The sequence below is a fragment of the Macaca mulatta genome, chromosome 8 (assembly GCF_049350105.2).
Source record: "Macaca mulatta isolate MMU2019108-1 chromosome 8, T2T-MMU8v2.0, whole genome shotgun sequence".
Lineage (NCBI taxonomy): Eukaryota > Metazoa > Chordata > Mammalia > Primates > Cercopithecidae > Macaca > Macaca mulatta.
Genome location: NC_133413.1, coordinates 72,220,861 through 72,245,893, shown reverse-complemented (window position 1 = coordinate 72,245,893; position 25,033 = coordinate 72,220,861). Strand labels below are relative to the sequence as shown.

The following is a 25,033-nucleotide window of genomic DNA, read 5'->3' as shown; positions in this document are numbered from 1 at the left end:
ACTATATGCTAAAACAATACCTTTGTGAAAATTCAGGAATCAGAGTAGGAAAACCAAGTAACTGACATGTAAGTGAAACTATAAGTAGGGTGAAAACAAAACCACATTTCAATGGGAGAATAGAATATATTCGGTATGAAACTCCCAAACCCCATAACATACACTTTGATGGAACTATAGCAGGAACCAGCTTCTACATCAAAGATAACCTAGGAATCATCATGCTTACATTGGACAAACCTGGGATGTGATAGTATGGCCTTACCATGTAATTGACTTATTTATTCATACCCTGTTTAGTGTCTTCTGTCTAAAACATAGGACACTGAAGCAGTTCTGGTGAAGAACACACAAGGTTCCTGTTTTCATGGATCTTATATTTTAGCAGGGGAGTAGAAATTAAGCAATTTCAATGTAGTTTTCATTTCCAGTTGTGATAAGTGCTGGGAAGAACAAGTACAGTGGTAACAAGAATATATAATAAAGAGACCTTACCTAGTTTGTGGATGAGGCAGGGCCTGCCTGAAGTTTGAGCTGAAGGTGAGAACAATTTACAAAGCAAGGGGAAAGGTGACTGGAGAGTCTTATGAGGTCTCTGACTTCAACTTGCAACAGTAAGGCTGAGGTGGTGAAATGGGCTGGGTTCAGAGGGTGCCTGTGAGCGAGGTCAAGGATTTTCATCTTCACCTTTGAGCACTGCCAAGTCAGATCTGTATTTTGAAAAGATTGATTGGTCTGGCATGTAACAGACTAGAGAGACAAGAGTCAATACAGGGAAAGAGTTAAGTTAGCTGTAATCATCCAAATTGGGTCTTTCCCTGCGTCACATCTCTCTCTGCCTGATAAGGAACCAAAGGAGATGATTTTCAAGAAGGGGATGTTCAGTGGTGCCCTGTGCTGCTGAGAACCGTGTGAGATGAGTGCTGAAAACCTGCCCTGATCTGGCGCTGCAGTGACTTCAACGGGTGGCCTTAGCTGGAACTGTTTCAGTGGACGGATAGGACAGAGATGATCATTTAAACCAGTGTGGTGGCAATGATGGAGAAGGGGAGTGGGCAAAGTTGAGAAATGCTTAGAAGGTAAAATTGGCAGATCTTGATGCGTGGGTGTAGCTGGGGGGAGACAACAAGGTGCCAAGAGCCACATACACTCTTCCACTTCTGCAGCCTGGTGGCAGGGGGTGCTCTTTTCCTAACGTGGGAGAGACGGGAGACAAGGATGGGGCAGGGGCTCATGAGTCCATTTCTTTACGTGGTGATAGTGAGATTTCTTTGAGGCATCTAAGAGGAAAGACCCAGATGAGCCATTTGGTGGTGGTTGACTCTCAGAAGAGAAGTCTACTTCGTGATTGTGAGTGTGGGAACCATCAGAGTAGTTACGTGGCCATCAGGACCAAGCTCTGAGATCCCTTAAGGAGAGCAGACTGAGGGAGACATGAGGTGGTTCTGTGGTTGGACTTTGAAGAAAACCAGCCTTTAAGGACTGCTAAGAAAAAGATGAAGTGGAAAAAAAGATTGAGAGGGAGAAACGAAAGACCAAAGGGGAGAGTATGGTTACCCTGAAGTCCAGGGGCAACGGTGTTTGGAGAAGAATGGTGTCGCTAAAATTTATAACGAGGGCTGGCGAGTGTCCGTCAGATCAAATGAGGCACTGGAGTGGGGGTCTCAGCAGGAGCCTTTTCAGGGATGGGGTCAGGGTCTGAAGACAAGTGGGAGTGAGTTGAGGAGGGGAGAGGAAGAGATGAGCCATGAGATGTAAATGACTCTGAAGAAATTAGATTGTTCAATGGAAGAAAGAGAGGGTGAGGGGAAGCAAGCTTAAGAAAAAGTGGGGTTGCTTTTTTAAGTCCTTAGAGGCTTGAGCATGTTTAAATGCTGACACTACTCAGGGAGACAGAGTAAGCACACATTCACTGCTCCTTCATCTTTCAAATGCACCAAAAGGACAAAATGATCTATTAAACATTGTTCCCTACTGTACCTCAATACTGAGAATGTCTGAAAGATAGTAGGTGCTCAATAATTTTTCTTTATTAAATGAATAAGAAATAATAAACTTATAACCATGCTGGGAAAAAGAAGGATGTTTGCTTGTAGTGTGCCAGAAAATTGGAGGTATTTTGGAAGATCAGGTTGACTGAGGAAGCTATGACCCACGGGGCCCTGGAGAGGCCTGTGTGGAGATGAAACTTCCTTACAGCAGAGCAGAGAAGAAACGCTGACCCTTGTGCCAGCAAATGAGGGAGGCAAGGGCAGCACAACCTGATTAGGGTGGGGAACACTTTATTCTCAGGGGCTGGCGGCAGAGGCGTTTGGCCCCAGGTTAGAGGTCTGAGAATTGTTTCCTAAACAAAAGCAGGGAATCTGCCCATGAACACCAGGATCCAGTTGATTCCCAGGGTACAGTTTCGGCTAATTCAAAACCTCCGCCACAGATGCGAAGAAAATTTTAAACAGGTAGTAAGTGACTGCCCTGGAATTAGAACCCAAGCCTGTTTTACCCGAGACGAAACTCTTCTCCATCCTACTCTCTAGTCGACTGTTTCCCAGTGACTAAATCTTGCAGGTTCAAAGATGTGTAAGGCATTGTCAATCTCTACCCTTGAAGCATGTTGTCAGTTTTTGTGTTACGATGAAAGTTACGGGATTTTGTTTCTTTTTTTTTTTTTAGTAGTATATGAACCTCCAGAAAATGAAAGGATAGAAGTCACAGGTAAGTTTTTTCTATAAGCAGATATTTTCTGCAAGTCAGCTTTCCCTGTATTTTGTTAAAACTTACTTGTGGAACAAAGAATCAGTGTAGAAAAAATGCAAGACATTTTCAAGTCAGTAAGAAAATAATTGAGTATCAAAGTTAAAGTTAATATTGTAGTGTAAATACTCTCCATCAGAAGACCCAGTTTAAAAAGAGTCAAATTTAGCCATCTCAGTGGACGCGAGTTAATTTAGGAATCTGAGTGAAGGCGAGTGAATGTAAGATGTGTCACTGGTTGGCAACACGTAATGGATTCTGATTTTATTATTTATTTTAGAAGTAACTGTTCCTCCTGAGGATAATCCTGTAGAAGTAACACAGGTAACTGTAGAAGGTAAGTTAAATTTATGGAAATGGTTTTACCTTCCCTATGAGAATTATGTTTGTTTAGTCAATTATTTATTGAACATTTCCTGCTTGCTGTCTGTACAGTGCTCAGGAGCTAGGAGTACAAGAGGGAAGAAAAGACAGAGTCCTGTTTTCACTGGGGCTGGCATTCCAGTGGCCAAACAGATAATAAATAAAGGAATTAAGGATTATGAGAAGTACAATGATAGTGATAGAAACAGGCTACTGTAACAGCAAACAACTGAGGGTGTGGAGGGCTACCCTGAGTAGCAGCAGGTTACCACCCCTGAGGGGCGTAGCTATGGGCAGAGATGGGTTGAAAGATGGGTCTTTATGTCATGACTCAGCTGGGAAAACAAAACTATATTTTTTTTCCGTGGCAGAGAACTGAAGGGATGGTTTCTGAAAAACAAAAATAATTGCATGTATTAGACAGTGGCGCTTCAATAGAACTCAGATTTAAATTAGTTCTTAGCAGTTTACAGAGTTATTTCACATACATTGTTTCAGTTGCTCCTCGTAGTAGACACTGAGAAACAGGGAGGGCAGAGATCTTTGTACTTATTTTGCAAATGAAGACCTGAAGCTGGAGTGAGGTCAGGTGACTGACTAGCCCTAGGTTTCATAGCTGTAAGTGACCAAGGGGACATTCGACCCAGGACTGGGGTGTGTGGGTGACTCTGCATGGGGATGTGAAGGTGTGAGGGAATAGGAGTGTCTGCTTTAACAACCATAAGTTGCCAGGAGGAGCATGTAACAGGGAGAATTTTGCTCATAAAATTACTCTTAAAATTTATTTAGGAGCAGCTAATTGTCACCTTTCAGATTAAATGTTACTGCTTTTGAGCTTGTTTAGGCAGAACGGAAAATGGAATGGTGCAGCTGACTGAAATGGGGGGAGATAGGTATAAGGAAATGGGGGAGGCTAAAATTGCTCTCTGTGTATACTTAGCTGCTGCAAGAGACCCCTGTACAGGCACTGTGGGCCCTTGTGTAAAGGCAGGATCCATCTCTGTGTAGCAAGGCTGGATTGAGTTGAGATTTTTTCTCACCTTTTGTTACTCAGTTCTCTATGAGGGATGTTAATTTTCTGAAGAATATCACTGAGTCTATGTGTTTATTTGGTAAGAATCAGAAGATAGAAACCCATAATCTCTGGGAAGAACTTTCTCCAACCTACCCTACATATGGTTTATAGAAAAGAACTATGCAATTTGACCCTACCTTTCTTCGTTTAGAAATATTTTTTTTCCTAAGACTTTTCAGTATTTTAATATGTTGATAGAGGATGTAGCAGAAGCTGCTAAGGAAGTTTCCTGTCCTGGGCAGTGGGGCACCCAGCTGTGCACCTGCCGCCCACCCTGCAGCTTCTGTGCTGGACTCCTGCAGTGCCTGAGTGGGCAGTGAGGGGAGCTCATCTCTCACACCAACCAACCTCGTTTTCCCTGTCTCCTTTTCTCTCGGCCAGTTGTATCAATATATACTTGGATTCCCAGACCAGAAACTTGGAACTCATTTTTGAGTCCTCCTCTCCCTCTGTCTCTATAGCTAATCCCAAGACACATTAATAGACTCCCTAAACATTTCTCAAATCCATTTTTTTCTCCTTAGCTCTTGTACAGCCCTTTGTCTGGCTCGGCCCTTTCTCATCTTCCTAGATAATAGCAGTAGTCTGCTAGCTGGACATCTTGACTCTGTTCTTGTCCCCTTCAAATCCATCTTTCACATGCTATTAGGATGATCTGTCCAAAAGTATAGCTCTCATTGTATCAGCCCTGTGTTTAAAACCTTCTGTTATTCTTCATCTGTGTCAGTAAAGTTACTTTCAGTTGCAGATGATAGAAAACCAAACTCAAACTGGCTTGAGCAATAAAGAGATAGGTACAGATCAGTCAGGACCTTGCAAGGCCTACCAAGGTTTTTTGGATTATATTCTAGGCACAGTGTGAATTATGAAAATTATTAAGATACAGCATAATCTGATTTTTGTTTTAGATGTGAAAGTGAATTACTTTCACTAGATTGAATGGCGCAAGAATGGAAGCAGAGCGAAACACCCTGTTAGGAAAATATTTTGTACTAATCCAAGGAAGTGATTGTGGTAGCCTAAAATAAGATCATGGCAGTGGGAATGGAGGGGAAAGTGTTGAACTTGAGATATATTTTAGAATTAAAATTAATTGACTTTCCTGATGGTTGTGAAGCAAAGATGAGGAATAAAGGGGGCCTTTTTTTGGTTTAAGTAACTTTTAGATAATGGGGCCAGTTAGAGAGAAGAAAATTATTAATAGAATGTATTGGTTTTGCTGTTACTTTTGCACCAACCTAATACATTCTGTTCTGTTGATAAAGTGTTAATATGTCTCCAGATAATTAAGAACAAAATAAACAGGCAAACCTATTAAAAACCAGTCACAACATAGCTATTCAATGGTCACTGCACTGCCATTATAAGAAAGAAGTATTGCCAGACACTAACAGTGGTTAGTGGGAATGGGTGTGATTTTTGTTGCTGTTTTCAATTACTTTTATGTAAAATATTCCCAAATATTCTGTTTTGAGCGTGTGTCATTTTTATAATTAGAAGCAAATTAATGCAAGAAGAAAAATTATTAAAATAGCTCCATAAATATTTTGTGTTTTAGAAAATGCTGTTAAAAAAATCTTTCTTTTGGCCAAAGATTGTTAACAATTCTTTTTTTTTTTTTTTTTGAGACAGAGTTTAGCTCTTGTTGCCCAGGCTGGAGTGCAATGGCACTATCTCAGCTCACCACAACCTCCACCTCCCAGGTTCAAGTGATTCTCCTGCCTCAGCCTCCCGAGTAGCTGGGATTTCAGGCATGTGTCACCATGCCCAGCTAGTTTTTTATTTTTAGTAGAGACTGGGTTTCTCCATGTTGGTCAGGCTGGTCTCAAACTCCCGACCTCAGGTAATCAGCCCGCCTTAGCCTCCCAAAGTGGTGGGATTATAGGTGTGAGCCACCGTGCTTGGCCCGATTGTTAACAATTCTTAAGGACCAAAAGAAATGTTGATATAATCTTATCTCTAGGTTAAGGTAACATTAAATAGGTTGCTAGGTTTGAAGATATTAATATGTGATGTAATTTCATAGAGCAAATCAGATCACTATGTCTTTAAATCACTGGGTGGGGACATCTACTATCTCTTTAGTTGTAACTGGGTTGAAGCGACCAAGTGTCTTTCCACAGCTCTCTTATCAAATCTGATGCAAAATTGTGGGGGAAGCTTAGGTTTTAGTCCATAGCTCCTTTGCTGGGCAGTGGAGTGTGAGGTTAGTCAGACAGGTACTATAAAACCTACTATGCTGAACCATTGAGAAATACACAACATTTTGCTAAGTTGTAGCTGATCGTTCTTTGTTGTGAGGCTATAAAAGCCTAATGTTTTTATTATGATTTCAATTGAATTTTTTAAAAAGTCTGTGAAAAGTATCATCATTACTTAAATCTGGCAATGCATATTTTAAACACTGATCAGCAATATGTAACAGATTATAAATTTATTATCTGTTTTAGAAGTAAGCATTTCTCCTGTGGAAGAACAACAGGAAGTACCACCAGGTATGACATTTTGGGTGTTGTATTTTCCTCTTTTGTTATTCTTATATATCCTGTTAATATTACCAGCAGCTTTATAATGAATCTACGAAGCATAAAAATTTTGAGAGAGATTAACTATACCTTAAATTAAAATTTTTCTATGTTTTTATCAGTTCAACCAAAGTAATGGAAAATACACATCAGATTCAGTGCAGTACATATTCGCTGAGCTAGAATTTGAGGAGCGTTAATGATCATATGATTTTGCCATTATAGACGGTGGTAGTAGTAGAAGTTAGATTTTTTTTTGTTTTCCTCTTTGATTGACAGACTATTTGATGGAGGATGTGGAATCAGAATTGCCTTAGGATGAAAGTTGAATAGTGTGTAAATTGTGACATTACTCCTCTTCCTCCCCATTCCCCATCTCTCCTGAGAGCATGTTTAGTGCTTTGTGACAGTCCAGGCTGCCCAGTGCTTGTCAGTGCCCCAGGGTGTTTCCTTTTAGTTCTGCATTGCACACTTTTCCCTGTTTTTTCCTACTTTCCTCCACCTGACCCCTCTTGTCACCAGTTAGTATAAAGAATGGGAACAGCATTTCCACCAAAGCCTATGCTTTCAAATGCATTTTAGAGATGACATAAACTATACCTGCAAAGAGAAGTGAGTTTACAAACCTCCTATTCTCGTAGTGGGAAAGAATGTTCTATCAAAGAGGATTTGGAAAATCCTCCCTCTTTCCCAAGTGTATTTCTTCTCATTTCTGCATTTTATTTTTGTGTCATATTTATTTGTTCAACCTTTACTTATGTTTTCTCCATTTTAACATGAATTTTGTAGCAGTGATATGCATTCCTATTACTGATTTTGGTAGAAATAATTGTGCCTGCCAAAATTTATTAAATACTAAATTTCAATTTTCTTTCTTTAATAATAAAAAGGATAAAATAATCAAAGAATATATTTAGTTTTATATGGGATGCCTTAGGTTTTGATAATTTTCCTGTCATGTGCATTAATAATAATTATCTGTAGAAACAAATATTTGATTAAGAGAATGGAATTATTAGTATTATAATATAAATGAGAAAAGCAGTCCATGGAGAAATTGACCTTTTACATGATGACTACTAGGCAGTGGACATGGCAAGGGCAGCTTGGACATGGCAAGGGCAGCTGATATTTATGTCCTTCTGCTGGTTTCCTTTTCATTTTTGAATAATGCTTCACAGAGTACCCTGTTCCTATCAAAAAGGCAGGACCAGTTACAGAATTAGCATTTTGATGACTATTCCATGCCTTAACAGAAAATTATTTTATATTCCTAAAAGTAATGGTTCTACAACATTAATATATTTCTAGTTATAGTTCATATTTTAAAATAGTGATCTAATTTTTGTGAAGATATGAAAGATAATATTTTTCAGACCAAAAATTTCTATACTTTTATTTTATCATTTTATAACTGAACCCAATGGTTTTATTTGGAATGTAAATATGAAACACCAAGTGTCTGAGGTGATGGAGTAAGGTGCTTTTTTTAGATTTTTAAGAACCAAAGCACATACAAATGAAGATTTGATTAATGTGCATAGTTCCCGACCTATAATAAGCTCTCAGTAAGTGGTGGCTCTGACTATTGTTTAGTATTTAATTAGGCTGATCTTAGAGGTAGACCAAGATCTACCTCTGTGATGGATGTGAGGGTCATCTGGCTGTGACATCTGTCACCCCATTGATCGCCAGGGTCGATTTGGCTGATCTGACTGGCCAGGCAGGTGTCCCCTTCCTCCCTCTCCACTCCATGTGCGTCCCTCCCAAAGCTGCATGCTCAGTTGAAGAGGACGACCATCCCCGATAGAGGAGGACCTATCTTCAGTGAAGGGTATATGAGTAGCTGTGCCTCCCTGCTAGAACCTCCAAACAAGATCAAGAGAAGCTCCATTCTGAAAGACCTCATGGAGAGTTGTAACGTATAACTTGGTATCATAAACATTTGAATGATCCACTGCATTGTGGTAGTTTGACCCTGCCAGTAGAGGATGTAAGGCTGAGAGTCAGCAATACAGTCATGTGTTACTTAATGACAGGGATACAGACTGAGAATGTGTCGTTAGGTGATTTTGTCCATGTATGAACATCACAGAGTAGCCTACTACATATACATCTAGGCTATATGATACAGCATATTGCTTCTAAACTACAAACCTGTACAGCATGTTACTATACTGAATACCATAGGCAGTTATAATGCAATGATAAATATTTGTGTATGAAAACATATCTAAACATAGATAAAGTATGGTAAAAATTGGTATAGAAGATTAAATAAAAAGATATACTTGTATACGGCACTTGATGAGTAGAGCTTCCACGACTGGAATTTGCTCTGAGTGAATCAGCAAGTGAGTGGTGAGTGAATGTGAAAGCCTAGGACATTACTGTACCCTACTGTAGACTTTATAAATGCTGGGCTACACTAAATTTATTAAAATTTTTCTTTAATAATTAACCTTGGTTTACTGTAATTTTTTTTTAATTTGTAAACTTAATTTTTAAAAACTTTTTGATGATTTTGTAATAAAAATTAGTTTAAAACACAAACATGTATAGCCATATAAAATATTTTTATATCTTTATTTTATAAGCATTTTTATTTTCAATTTTTTAAAACCTTTTTAAACTTTTTTGTTAAAAACTAAGACACAAACAGACATATTAGCCTAGGCCTTCAGGATCATCAATATCACTGTCTTTCACCACCACATCTTGTCCCACTGAAAGGTCTTCATGTGTAATAACAGGCATAGAGTTGCCATCTATGATAACAATGACTTCTTCTGGAATACCTCCTAAAGGACCTGCCTGAGGCTGTTTTACAGTTAACTTTTTTTTTTTAACAAGTAAGAATATAGTCTAAAAGAACCATAAAAGTATAGGAGAGTAAAACCATTAATAGTCCTTTATTATCATTGTCATGTATTATGTATTGTGCATAATTGTTTGATACAACTGGCAGAGCAGTAGATCCGTTTACGCCAGCATCACCACACACGTGAGTAATGTGTTGTGCTGGGATGTTATGAAAGCTAAGATGCAACTAGACAATAGGAATTTTCATTATCAAATGGGACTACCATTGTATATTTGGTCTATCGAAAACATTGCTACGTGACATGTGACTGTATTTTTAACCATTGCACTTGGTTTTCTTATTTTCTATAAGTCTTAAGTCTTATACTTAGTCCTACTTCATATTGCAATGTTTTTATTATTCACTTGTGCAATCTTCATAAATTTATATTTGTGATATTTTTTCTCAGTCTAATTTTGCATCTGATTGCAGGAACACTCATTGTAAGGCCTACCTCCTTGCCATTTTTCAGTCTTTAAAATTCTTTTATTCAGTGGAAGACTCAAATTGAGGACTTCTGCAAAGTGCTGGATATTCATTCACTTTTTCTTGGCCCTTGGAACCTAACTGATGATTGATCTGCCTTTCCTGATTATCCTAAGACTAAGTTATACAGTCTTAATATAGCTTATCAAAGTTCATAATAATGTAGCTATCAATGTGCTATTCCCAAGGGGCATTATCACCATTGCCTCCATCTAAAGTAGGGGACAGTGAACTTTCATGTTTATTAAGCATTATGTAGGTGCTCTTCTAAGCACGTTCCATGGATTGACCTTTAATAGTTCTAAGACCTCAAGAGGTAGATATGCCATTCTCTCCATTTTACAGATGAGAACACTGAGGCACAGCAAGGCCAAGTAACCTTCCCCAGATCACAGAGCTGACAAGTGGTAGAAATGGGATTGATCCTTGCATTCTGGCTCCAGAGTCCACACTGTCAGCTGCCGTTTTTGAAAGGATTTTAAACAAATGAAGACCTAACAGCTGAGAGATTTGAGAGCTGTTTTGGTGTGGTAAAATCAGATGTGTTATATATTCTTCAGCGTCTTTCTATTAATCTGCATTAGTTCATCACATAGGCCTCAGGAATGTCAAAGGTTGAATTATGATGTATAGTAGAAAAGTAAGTTGTCCAGTAGTTTTCATCCTGCCTTCTTTCTTGCATATTTATAAATTTTTAAGTGCTGTGCAGGTGGATTCTTGGCAAGCATGCAGAAGCTCAAGCTTAAGATTTGATTTTTCTGATATTGCAGGCCAATCATTTTGAATATTAGATTTTTAAGATTGATTTTGGAATTTCTCATCCATTAGCAAGTTTTCACCTTTCTCCTTAAATTCGTATTTTTACTTGAAACCATACAGCATATTTGTAGCAATATGACAGCATAAATATACATAACACAAATTGAATGACTTATGAAGGAATTACTTGTGAAAGCTCATTGGAGTAAAATTTCCTCTCAAACAATACTTTAGGTCATATGACCGAGTCTATTAACTATTTTTCTGTTATACCATGCCAGAAAAGAATTTTAAAAGTCAGTTTATGCTTTATGTAATTATGTTCTTCAGAATAAGATACATGAGCATCATGGTTCCTGGGTAATTCTGCTGCTCCTCTCTTTAAAAATGGAGATGCCACTTGCAACTTATCCCACTGCTGAGTATTCTAGCAGTGGTAATGGTTTCACTCCATTGCATCCATCCAGAACTTTCACTCAGGTCTCCCCATCACCCAGCATTTTTTAACATTGATCGGTAAGGCCTATAACCGGTTTTAGGCTAGCAACACCAGAGATCTGGGGCAAAGGGGGAAATTGATTTTATATTCTTAGTAGCTAATATTCCATAAGTGCTTTGTATATATATTGTTGTTATTGATCATCTATTCAAAAAATACATATTGAGCAACTGCTGTGGTATAGGCTCTGTGCTGGCCAGTGAAGATACATGATTGACAATGCTGTGCTGGCTTGGTTCACAGTCCTGTGGGTACATGGTGGAGTAAAATAAGTACAATTAATTTCTCAGAGCTGTGGGCAGCAACACACAGAAGGAGAGATGTCTCACCCCGCTTCAGAGGGGTGGGACAGAGAATGAGGTTAGCCTCCCAGATGTCCTTGTGCTAGTTTTAGGTGTTTTGAGGTGTTGATAAAAAGCTCCAGGAGCTGGCAGGAGGAGAGCAGAGGAAGCTAGAGCCTACAGAGCACAAAGGCCATGACAGCATGCCAGACAGGGGTGAAAGAGGACAGGGGAAATGTAGGCAAGTGTCTCTTCTCAGAGGATCTTATATACTATGTTTAAAAGTGTTGATTTGCTGGACACAGTGGTTCACGCCTGTATTGCCAGCACTTTGGGAGGCCAACGTGGGAGGACTGCTTGAGTTCAGGAGTTTGAGACCAGCCTGGGCAACAGTGAAACCCCATCTCTTAAAAAAAAAAAAAAAAATAGCCAGGCTTGGTGCCACATGCCTGTAGTCCCAGCTACTCAGAAGGCTGAGGTAGAAGGATTCCTTGCGTCCAGGAGGTCAAAGCTACAGTAGGCTATGATCACACCACTGCACTCTAGCCTGCGTGACAGAGTGAGGCCCTGTCTCAAAAAAAAAAAAATTTGGATCTGTGCCTAAAAATGACAAGAAGCCACTGAAAAAATCCAAGCAGAGGAGTCACATGATCGAATCTCAATTTGAAAACAGTTAGTCCAGCAAGGAGGTAGAGACTAGTAAGAGGCAGCTACCATAGGCTAAACTAAAATGGTGGGAGCTTGGCTGTAGTAGAATGAATGGAAAGGTGTCTGATTTCATGTAAACTGGGGCTGGAAATAATTTGATGGGAGAGGGAGAGGAGTCCAGGTTCCTACATTTCTGGCTTGAGTCCTTGTGAATGAATGGCAGAATGTTAATGGAGGGAGAGAAGGCAGGAGGAAATGGAGAGTAGCAAAAGAGATGACAGTCCTGATTTTGGAGATGTTAGATTTACACCATAACCACTTATGAGTGGGGTCTTCAGACATGTAGTGGAATTGTTCAAAATTGCCATAGAACTTTTAGTTTATTTGCCTTTTTATGAATACTCATCGTTATACTTTGAACAACTTTCCATTTTCTCAAGGTACTTCTGAAATGTATCTTCCTCTTAAATCAAAGTCCAGAAAATTGTTGAATGCTAAGACAATCTAAAACTCATTAAAAAAAAAACTTTTCTATTGGGATATAATTTACACATGTGGAAGTGCTTAAATGTTGAATTTTTCCATGTGTATATACTTGTACCCATTACTCAGATCAAGATAAAAAGATGTAAAGCTTTTAGCACCCCAGAAATGTCTTCCTCTTCCTACCTCTCAGTAATACCCCAGCCGGAAGTAACCATTCTTGTGAACTGCGTCATCGTAGATTAGTTTTGTCTGCTCTTGAATGTGAGATCTGTAAACACACACATTTGTTTTTGCGACTTGTTTCTGTTCAACATCTTGTCTGTGGTTTCATCCACCTTGTTATGTGTAGTCATTTGCTCTAATTCGTAACTATTTCCTACAGTTTTTAATCCATCCTAATATTAACGGACACAGGTTTTTTTTTCCCTCATTTGTTGACTATGAAGAAAGCGGCTATGAATATTTTTGTACTGCCTTTTTGAGGGAATATAAGCATTCATTTATGTTGGATATGTAAAGATATACATAAAATGTCTAGTTCTCAAACAATTCCACTTACATAAAAAGTTTTGGTTGCTTATGTGTAGATAGATAGATAGAAATTGTTAGGAAAGGAGGAAAGAAGAAAGGAAATATTGGAATCCAGCTTTAAAAATTATATCAAGATTTTGCAGGGCCTTTCTGTGTACCAGCTCCTTTTCTAGTTTAATTGTAACACAAATCCAATGCTGCAATAGTAAAACAAATCAGATACTAAAGTTAAGAATGAAAAAGAAGTTGTAAAAACTTGGATAGGGATTAATTTTACTTCTTTTAAAATACTTATATACTTTTATTGTCAACCATTTATGTTATCAATATGTTTTAAATTTCTTTTAATTTTTAAAGCAATATATTTTAAATGCAGCTTATAGTGTCCAGTTGATCCTTGAAACTGTTTGTGTTTATTTTTCAAATACCATACTAGATTTCTGTTTCTTTTTAATAGAGTGAAAATATTGAAGAAAAATTTAATGCTGTGTTTCTTAAAAGATTGAGATTATTCAGTTCAGTTGTAATTCTCGAGTGCTCTAAAGAACCTCAGATTTTCATCAGTAGCTTTGCAAGTCATCCCCAGGAGCTTCTTTTGGTAGTTGATTATTCTGTTACCAAGTTGTCCTTAAAAAAAAAAAAAAAAAAAATTACTTTGTTGGTGGATTTTTTAAAAAGTAGAATGAAAATGAAGCAGTTTCACAGTCTCTGTCTGGTTGGTCCTTTAATTTAGATTTCCCCTTATTTTTGCAGATACTTAAAGCTTCAAAAAGACTGCCCCTACCACCACAGGAGGACCAGCCTAACCATACGCTCGCTGTGATAGATCTTGTGAAGCAATTACTGAGCAGATCAAGATCTTTGGGAAGGAACACTAAAGATGTTTTGAATGAATTATAGTCCACTGGCATTTTAGTGTATTTTTTTTTCTTTTTAGAAACACATGTTTCTAAAAAATGTCATGTTACATTCCTGCATGTCCCTTTTGATAGCATTAGTGGATCCACTGGATTTCTTTTTTCTTTTTATGACATAGCTTTTAGTCTTACCTGAATTTATGTGTGTTTTTCAGATAGTAGTTAATAATTATATTGGTGATGTAGCAGCAATTGTGTTGGCAGGGTTTGCATATATTATTAGTAATTAGCACTAACTGTTGGACTGACTTGTGTAAACTGCGTTAAACATGATTTAAAAGCTATTAAGAATACTTTGTGTTAGCACTCCTAAGAACGCTAACAGAGATCATCATTAGCTGTGAAGATTTGAGTTGTATATATCTGCACTGATATTCTTATCAAAAATTTCTACATTAGCTTCAGGTATTCAGATTAACACTTTTGAAATTGTTGTAACTTTTAGCTGATTAATTAGAAAAATGTAATATTTCAATGAAAGTTTTAAATTATCATTTATTTATTCAAATGAGAGGGGAAAGCTGAAATTCCTTGTTAAGACACAAGGAAAAAGAATGACCCTACTATTATCATGCAAAAATGCTTTGTTAGCACCTTAGATTAATCGTATAATAGCTATCGTCTCTTCAGCATTTGTTTAAATTTTAGAAAATCTGTATAAATTACTGGTGCATAACTTAAAGATTATTCCGCCTTTGGCTAATTAAGTAATTTCCCTGCAGCACTAGAGACCGCTCAGTGCTCTTACTAGATGAACTCAGTAACGCCTCGAGCTGGGTTGATTGAGGATGTGTGACAAGCTCACAGAGCCCGATGCCTGCTGCTATTTCACAGCAATGAGCCTTTTTCTTTCTACACTGAAGATTTTCTTCTTTATTTAATGTGGTTTATTTTTGGCTCAGAAATAATTGCTGTGTTGAAAATAATCCTTTGTCAGAAAAGAAGGTAGCTACCACATCATTTTGAAAGGACCATGAGCAACTATAAGCAAAGCCATAAGAAGTGGTTTGATTGATATATTAGGGGTAGCTCTTGATTTTGTTAACATTAAGATAAGGTGACTTTTTCCCCCTGCTTTTAGGGTTAAAATGAAAGAGATTTCTATATTTTTATCACTATAGATCATAGTTATTATACAATGTAGTGAGTCCTGCATGGGTACTCAATGTGTAATGAAACCTGAAATAATAAGATAATAAGAAAAGCAATAATTTTCTAAAGCTGTGATATGGATGATACAGAGGTGATACTCAAATTATAATAAAGCTCTTCATTTTGTGAATTATAGAATGCTACTTTTTATAAAGCCATATTTTTTTAGGAAAACTAAGTGACATAAAACTGATGAACGAGTAAAATAAGTTTTACTGGATTTTTATAGAACTCTGGACGTTGAGGATTCATTATGCTGTGGTTAACTTTAAATACTTTTTAATTCCAAATATCTGAATTAATGAGCCTTGTCTTTACAAATATGTGCCATTGTGCAACATCAATGGATTTTCTAAAAATAATGTAAATGTCTTCTATTAAATGTTGAGTGCAATAAAATACAGAAGAATTCTCTATATTGTCATTATTTTTGAAGTATAAGATATTTTTAATTTGTTACATAATAAAATCAGTTCATTTTATCCTTACTGGTATTTTAGAAGATTATAGCATTTTTGATTACTAAAATCACAAAGGAATACCTTCAGCCAGTTAATGTATTTCTAACAGATAATGCTTATTTTACATTTACTATCATGCTACATTGCCAGGAGGCAAGATTAAAATTAAATAGCCCCTGCATCCATCCTTTGTAGATTTTGCCCCGCACCTAGAAGTTTTGATTATTCCCTGGATAGCCTGCTGCACCTTTTTCCCCCAAGTTTTTAATTTTTATGAGTATATAGTAGATGTATAAATTTGACTATATGAGATATTTCAATACAGGCATAGAAAATGTACAATAAATTATTGTTGGCTACAGTAACCCTGTTGTGCTATCAAATATTAGATCTTATTCATTGTATATAACTATATTTTTGTACCCATTAACCATCTTCACCTCCTGCTCCCCTCTCCCCCAGCTACCCTTCCCACCCTCTGGTAACCATCCTTCTACTCTCCACCTCCTTGAGTTCAATTGTTTTAATTTTTAGCACCCACAAATTAGTGAGAACATATGATGTTTGTATTTCTGTGTCTGGCTTATTTCACCTAACGTAATGACCTCCAGTTCCATCCATGTTGTTTCAAATGACAGGATCCCGTTCTTTTCTATGGCTGAATAGTACTCCATTATATGTGTACACACATTTTCTTCATTCATCTGTTGACAGACCTTTAAGTTGATTCCAAAGCTTGGCTATTGTAAATAGTGCTGCTATAAACATGGGAGTGCAGATATTTCTTCAATATGCTGATTTCTTTTGTTTTGGATATATACCTAGCAGTGGGATTGCTAAGAGAAAACAATGGGGAAACTGCCCAGGCCATCGGTCTAGGCAATGATTTCTTGAGTAATACCCCAAAAGCACAGGCAACCAAAGCAAAAATGGAAAAATGGAATCCCATTAAGTTACAAAGATTCTGCAAAGCAAAGGAAACAACAAAGTGAAGTGATAACCCACAGAATACATCAAAGTATTTGCAAACTACCCATCTGTCAAGGGATTAACAATGAGAATATATAAGGAGCTCAGACAACTCCATAGGGAAAAATCTAATAACCTGATTTTTAAAATGGGCAAGAGATCTGAATTCTCAAAAGAAGACATAAAAATGGCAAACATGTATCCAAAAGGTGCTCTACATCCTTGATCATCAGAAATGCAAATCAAAACTACACTGAGATATCATCTCACCTGAGTTAAACTGGCTTTTATCAAAAGACAGGCAGTAATGAATGCTGGTGAGCATGTGGAGAAAGGGGAACCCTCATGTACTGTTAGCAGGAGTGTAAATTAGGTTTCTCAAAAGACTGAAAATAGAACTACTGCCCCACCTTATACATGACTTCATATTGGGAGGATATTAATTTCATCGTGAGAGGATGGAAGGGCAGAAATGGGCATGGAAAGTTCTCTTTTCCATTTCCAGTCTTCATTCTCTGGACAGAAAAGGAGAACTAAATAAGGAAGAAGTCCCTGGGCTTCTAGAACAGGTTGTTTTCAGCTCCAGCATGTCCAGAGGAAACAAAAATGAACACTAATGGTAAGCAGACCCACTTTTATTGAAGCACCCTCACTCAGCTAAGTACTGTGCGCACATGTCAGGGAGCTGAGTTTTTTCAGCAGATAAGTATTACTCCTGCCTGCAAGTGAGCAAAGCCAAGGTCAGAGAGGTGGGGTGCCTGCTGGCCCAAGGTGACACAGCAGTATTCAGAGCAACTCTCAGGCAGCTGGTGCGAGGTGGAAGCCATTAGAGGGAGGCCAAAGCATGGGTAGGAAGATGGTTAGGCAACTTACTAGTAATAGGTGATGGTGATACAGCATGAGCTAAGGAAGTGCTAGTAGAGAGAGAAGGGGACTGGAAAGCTGTGACATGAGGACTGGTCAGTGTGGGCACTCAGGAATAGAGCAGAGTCCCATGTCCAGGTGCAGGGAGAGAACCGATGCCAGTGTGGTAATGCAGTCATTACCACAGGGATGCACAGGCCTGGGTGGAAATTCGCTTTGAATGTATGTTGAGTCCAGCAAGAACTGCTCAGCCAGCAGGTTAGCGCAGTGCTGGAACATGATAGAGTACAGTATATCTGTTTTTTGTTTATTTTTGAGATGGAGTCTCGCTCTGTTGCCAGGCTGGAGTGCAGTGGTGCGATCTCAGCTCACTGCAAGCTCCGCCTCCTGGGTTCAAGCGATTCTCCTGCCTCATCCTCCCAAGTAGCTGGGACTACAGGCATGCGCCACCACTCCCAGCTAATTTTTGTATTTTTAGTAGAGACAGGGTTTCACCATGTTGGCCAGGATGGTCTCGATCTCTTGACCTTGTGATCTGCCCGCCTCAGCCTCCCAAACTGCTGGGATTACAGGCATGAGCCACCGTGCCTGACCGAGTACAGTATATCTGAATCCACAAAATCCACAAAAGTGATTTGCTTTAGTGGTTGCATTTAAATATCATATCCTATTCTTTTTAGTAAGGTGTTTATTGTTCTGACAAAATATTTAAAGGAGAAAAAAAGTAACATTAAGACAGGTAAAGAGTAGTGTAACATCTTTCTTTTCTGAATATGAATATTTAAACACTAACTATGAGTTACATGTGGGCTTGTACTTTTGTAATTTTCAGGGGTGGGCTGAGCATATAGCTCCCTTTAGTTAATGAATTCCCCATTACTGGGATATAGAGTGTGATTAAAGTAGTATTTTATGGAATATAGCTTCTGAAATTGGTTTTGTTTGTTTTGTAACCCTAGACAAGATTCCTTAGCCTCTGTATGCCTCAGTTGCCGTATTTGTAAAATTATAACTACCTCCTATGAATGGTGAGAAGTTTACATGGGATAGTCTGTGTTAAGTGCTTAGAACAATGCCTGCATATAATATGGGCTCAAGTCATTTTCCTCTTTGGCACAGTGAGATTCAAATGAGATCTTCCAGAGAAGCATAGGTACAGAGAATAAAGCAAAGTAGCACTTCATTATTATCGCTGCAGAATGCTCCTGGGGTAAGCTGAATCTCATAGAAAGCTCCTTTACCTAAGCTAAATTTAAGCAATAAAACTCATAGAGCCTAAAACGTATTCTCTGTGTATTTTCTCCATATCCGAAAGGAGTCTCAGAACTCAGCTTGTTGATGTGAGGTGAAGGACAGAAGAGGACAAGAATGAGAAGAGAGCTTTTGGCCTGGGGCCTGGAATGATCTGTGTCGGGCTTTAGGTCAGACTGCCACCCCCCTTTTAGATACAGCATGGGGAGAAAGATGGTGGCCCTTGTTTCTGGGCATATGTCCAACCACACTCACCCTCCACTTTCCTGGGAGGATGTGAGTCCAGAGGACGTGGGGAGACTTGGCCAGGGCCCTCCCACATCAGGATCAGCGCCTTCCACTTCTATTTGGAATGTGACCAGTTCAAACCACTCCTCCTTCCTTATTTGCCTCCCAAGAGTGGGAAGATCTGTGGAGAGCCCTAAACTCCCCTTCATGACCAGCACCCACCTGTTCTATCTAGTCCAGTTAGAAACTTGCATTTTACACTTGATTTTTCTAATCACATTAGCCATATGCAATGACTGGGGGATATGGAGGGTTGCAGTGTTCCTGCAGGTAATGCTGATCCCACTAGAAAGAGCTCCTTCAGGACAGGGATTTTTGATGTTTTTCTTCATTGCTGTATATCCGATGACTACAAGGGTGCCAGGCAGACATTATTAGGTGCTCAGTTAATATTTGCTGAATGAATGGTATTGAATGGTCTAGTTCAGCAACCTAACTTTATAATAAAGAGGTTATAGTTAAAAAGATCAGAAATTCTAGAACATCCTACCAAGATCCACAAGTCCTTTAAAAAAAAAAAAATCCTGCATTATTCTTGCAGCACTGCCCAGGAGGTATGTGCTGTCAACCTTATAAAATCAACTCTTTGCAAAACTCAAGACTGGCACTTCTCTGTCCCCTTATTTCTCTTTGAAGAAAGGTACACAATGGTTCAGTGGAAAGAACGTATGCTTTGGAATTGTGTAAACTGCTGGCCTTGATAACTTTGGGGACTCTAATTTCTCAGCCATCTATTTTCTCCTGTGCACAAAGAGGGAGGTAAGACCTTCTCCAAGGGTGTGAGAAGACAAGCGAATCCGTAAATGATGTGCTTAGCACTTAGCCTGGTACACTAGATTTCAAAGTTAGTTCCCCTTTCTTCCTCTTATGGAACAAGAGTTGACTTATAAAAAACCCTTCCCTGCATTAAAACCAGCCTCAGATTTACTTTTCATCTCCCCAAATTGAAATGTTTTATATGAATGAATGTGGGAAACTCCACGCCAACAAATTGAGTGATCCGTGTCAATGTTCACTTGACTGCATCCCTAATCTCACTGACATCCTCAAGCAGCTTCTGTGGGAGAGGACAGAGTCTGATTTTTTACCAGTCTCCCAGACTCTGCCTTGTTCCCACTCCAACCCATATGCATACGCCCGTGTTCCTAGAAATACCCAAAGAACAGATAAGTTCCTACTAGGGCCGTAATCAACTGATTACCTTGAAAATTAACTAGATCCTAATTTGCACACTCATCCTGATGTGAAGTTATAGGTGCACAAATGAGGTTAAAAACACATGGTCAGCTCATATGCTGTTGTTTTCCTTGTGAGGGGTGGATGTTCTTTGGCTAGTCTAGGCTCTTGGTGGGTGTCACTGTCCTAGGTAATTCTATTTGTGGGAGAGACACTGACTGTGATTTACTTAGTGCATCTGACACAGGTGGGGTCTTGGGTTCATCTCTGGCTTCTCACCTGGGCTTCAGCACGAGCTCCACCAATGGATCATCTGTGTATATGTGAAGTCCTTAGAGTAGCAGACTAATATTCCAAGCAGTGTGACATGCTGCATTCCTTTAAAGCACATGATATCAATTATTCAAGTTGTTTTCTGGTTTTAAGAGACAATAACAACATTGAACAAGCTTTAATGATGGCTTCTCCCCACCCACATATCTTTGAACCTTAGAGACACCTGGAGTTGATGTATATCACCCACTCCAACTCCCCTACCTTATAGACAAGGAGTACTTAGCCTGGTGCCTAGTCAGTGCTTGGTGACTTTTAGTAGAAGTAATTGAAATATGCCCAAATCTTGATATTTTCTAATGAACTTCATTTGTAATGAATTCAGGATTTAGGAAAATTGAATTGTATGATCAAATATATTTTTCTTTGATTATACTTATTGAATTCATTTAAATATTGTCCTATATTTTGAGATACTGAATGGTGACTTGCATAGTACTTACTATGTTTTGTCTTTAATTTTCAGGAACAAATAGAACAACAGAAGATCCAGAACAAAAAGCAAAAGGTGAGATTGTCAGATAAACAGCCTTTAAAATATACATGGGGAAAAGAATAACATGATTTTATTTTCCATCGAAGAATAACATAATTTTATTTTATGTCACTAATTAGAAGAATTTGCTTCTAGGTTTGTTATTTCAATGATTTTATCATTGACCACTTATTAATATTTTACATAAACATTAAGAGCCAAAGCACAGAAAGAGATTGCAATTCTAATTCTAAATAGCTTCTAATTCTAGTTTTGACATTCACACTCATGTGTCCTTGGGAAAAATACTTAACTTTTGTGCCTCAGTTTTTCTCTTCTGTAACGTAGGAATCATAAGAGTACCAACTTCTGAAGGCTGTGTTTCCATGATAGTAATAAAATGAAAATATACATATAGTGCTTAAAGCAATAACTAACAGGGAAAGCACTTAAGATACATTAAATATTATTTATTGTTGTATGTCAATAACTGTACTAAGTGTAGGAATCCAAAGATTCCTAGAACATGATATCTTTTTCAAGGAACTCTGAATTGTTGGAAAGACGTGGAAACGTAGTTATAGCTATGTAGAAAGAATTATCTCTGCCTTCCAAACGTTTATTACAAAGGCAGTCTCATAAATTTAATAACCCATAGTATTTTAGTTCAGCTTTCACAGGGGTTCCTAAACTTACTCAGAGTGAAGAACTATTTTTAATGTTAAACAAGTATATGGATGATCATAGAATAGTGGCTATTTTTAGTATCAGTTGAATGATATGATCTTTAATGATTGAATATTATTACAATTTCAGGAATGCTTTTAATTTAATTTGTAGTGATGAAAGCAGTATGTACATATGTATCTTGTACATACGGTGCATAAGACCTTGCTTGGTGTGCAGATGACACTTGGTGAGCATGTGGAGTTGCTGGCCTCTGGCTGTAATTTCACAGCCCACAAGTTGAGAAGTAGGCCTCTAGTTCATGAAAATGTTTTTCTAACTAGTTGTTTTTAATTTTTGTCAAAGTAGTACAAGGATATAGTTTTAAAAGTTGAGGTTTATAATAAATAGCAGCAGTCCTCTTCCCTACTACTTCATATCCCCAAGTCCCACTCCTAACTTTCTTTTAGCTCTTTCTCTTTCTTTCTTTCTTTCTTTCTCTCTCTCTCTTTTTCTTTCTCTCTCTCTCTCTTTCTTTCTTCTTCCTTCCTTCCTTCCTTCCTCCCTCCCTCCCTCCCTCCCTCCCTCCCTCCCTCCTTCCTTCCTTCCTTCCTTCCTTCCTTCCTTCCTTCCTTCCTTCCTTCCTTTCCTTCCAAGATGGCATCTCGCTCTATCACCCAGACTGGAGTGCAACGGCGTGATCTCGGCTCACTGCAACCTCCTCCTCCCCAGTTCAAGCAATTCTCCTGCCTCAGCCTCCCGAGTAGCTGGGATTACAGGCGCATGCCACCACATCAACTAATTTTTGTATTTTTTTAGTAGAGATGGGGTTTCACTGTGTTGACCAGGCTGGTCTCAAACTCCTGACCTCGTGATCCTCCCACCTTGGCCTCCCAAGGTACTGGGATTACAAGTGTGAACTGCTGTGCCTGGCCTTAGATCTTTCTTTCTAGTATTTAGTTATGCATTTGTAAATAATTTGTGTAATTCTGAAGTTTTCTCCTCAATATCAGAAACTGTTCGCTGGCTCTGTTTTATAGATCACTGAGATTAGCTCGATCATCATACTCTAACAAGCTGTCTGCTGTCTTACTTCCTGGATCTTCCAATATATTTAGGATATAACTGTAATAGATAGTGATACATGCTAATGAGAAAATACAAGGCAAGAAGGGGCAAATCAGTAGCTTTTGATAGACTTGATCACTTCCTGTCCTTCAAACACTCCCTTCACATGGCTTGCTAGATATGACGTTCTCTTGGTCTTTCTCCTGCTCTCTACTGTTTGCTTTTCTCAGGCTCTTTGGATGGATGTTTCTCATCTCCTTGACCATTAATCACTGGAGTGCCCCAGACTTAGTCCTCAGAGCATTTCCCCATATACACGCACTCCCTTAATGATCTCATCTAATCTCATGGCTTTAAATGCCTCTGTATGCCACAGATTGGCAAATTTACCCACAGCCTGGGTCTTTTCGCTGCACTCTAGACTGGTGTGCCCAGCTGTCTACATGGTGTCTGCCTGATAACTTCAACGTGTTGGATGTGTAATAATCACTTCAAACTTAACAAGTCTAAAACTGACTCCTGATCTTTGCCCCTCAAAACACACTCCATCCCCTTAAATATTTGGTGCCAACTACATGCCAGGTGTTGTTCTAGACAAGTGGTTGCAGGTGAGAGCAAGACAGACCAGGTTCCTGTTTCAGGGAGCTCACATCCCAATAGGGAGATCAGCAGTACACACACAGACTGAAATTGTGATAAGAGTTCTGAGGAAACAAAGCAGGAGAGCATGCCGTAGGCAGAAGGGGCTGTGAGTCAGGGAAGAAGGCGTCCCAGGAGGTTAGGGAAACCTAAGCACTCTGAGCAGAGGAACAGTTTGTGCAAAAGTCCTAAGACAGGAGAGAAGGGCCCAAGAAGCTGGAGCACCTGAACAAGCCTAGAGTGTATAAGATGCAGTTAGAGAAAGTCAAAGACTAGACCATGGTGGAAGTCTGGACATTTTTTTCATGCTGTGGACACTACCCAGCCCATGCACATCTCTGTACCAAACAGAGCCCTTTCTCATTTACACATTGACTGGTTTGCTTCTGGGAGGTCCACTGTAATGCATTCTTACAAAGGGAGGGACGGGGAGTCCGAATGGTGGGCATGGCTTGTTGCAGAAAAACAGGAACACTTGCAAACCCTCCCCAAATCTGCTGCTCACAGGACGGTTGCAGTTGTGAGCTCCTCACATCTCTGCCCCTCATGCTCCCGACCTCCCATTCCAGCCTTAGCAGCCCGTACCTTCCCCTGCACTGCCAGGTATCCTCGGTGCACAGGTCTGACCTCCAGGGACTCTGATCCTAAAGGGGGTTTGCCAGGGGAGTGTAGGGGCTGGGACCTCTGGAACCTGCAAGGAGAATCATTGCAACAGCTTCTGTTGACTGGTTTGTCACTCTCCCCCCATTTAAAATTAGCACTTTAGATCAGTACCAACCAAAATATGTTTGTAACTAAAGTATTTTATTAAGGGGGAAATGTAGGAATAGACAGAATTAAAATAAATAATGAATCAATGTTATCACAGATTTATTAAAAATCTGTTGGAGCAAATTGTGAGTTGTGTAAATTCCATGTATTTTTTACCGAATCGATTCATATGGTACTGTTATATGGTAGGGAAAAGGGAAAGGGAAACATTACGTATCTGGAATATGTAGTAAAAAAATGGAATGTCCTTCACTCATCAGACTTTAGTTTCATAATAACAGAAATTGAAATGTTTTAAGGCAAAATAGGCCCTCATTTGCAGACATCTGTTACTTAAAAGTCAAATCAGACTGTTTTTATGTTTTAGATAAAATTGCGATATCAGTTTCTCCCCACTGGATGTCATCTTTTCCCACATATTCCATAGCCACGGTCACAAAATGTGTGAACCACAAAATAATCCAATACAAAAATGGCTTGTTAGATGTCAAATTCAAACAGTCATTTGCGTTCATCTATTTATTGAGTACATAGTGAGTACTTACGATGTCCAGGCTCTGTTTTAGGCACTGGGCCCGAAACAGTCAATAAAACAGTCACAGCTCTCATTGTACTTGCATTTCAGTGTGTATAGGGAAGAGAGTGGGCTAGATATGTAGTTTTTAAAAAATTAAAATATAACAGGCAGTGTTAAGTGTGAAAAGGAATATAAGGCAGGAAAAGAAAACAGAATGAG

General features: G+C 38.7%; 1 protein-coding gene across 50 annotated transcripts in view; it reads left to right on the top strand.

Annotated features, from left to right (window-relative positions):
- The window catches only part of ASPH (aspartate beta-hydroxylase), a 216,355-nt gene that overhangs the window by 84,459 nt on the left and 106,863 nt on the right, over positions 1 to 25,033 (top strand). For 15 of the 50 annotated variants that reach the window (XM_077943676.1, XM_015145437.3, XM_077943658.1 and 12 more), the window contains 4 exons: positions 2,671 to 2,712; positions 3,032 to 3,088; positions 6,640 to 6,684; positions 21,145 to 21,186. In XM_077943676.1, coding sequence (XP_077799802.1) covers positions 2,671 to 2,712; positions 3,032 to 3,088; positions 6,640 to 6,684; positions 21,145 to 21,186 — 186 coding nt within the window. Of the gene's footprint in view, positions 1 to 2,670; positions 2,713 to 3,031; positions 3,089 to 6,639; positions 6,685 to 14,020; positions 15,751 to 21,144; positions 21,187 to 25,033 lie in introns of those variants that run through there. The other 35 variants (XM_077943677.1, XM_077943673.1, XM_077943660.1 and 32 more) reach the window with 5 other exon arrangements.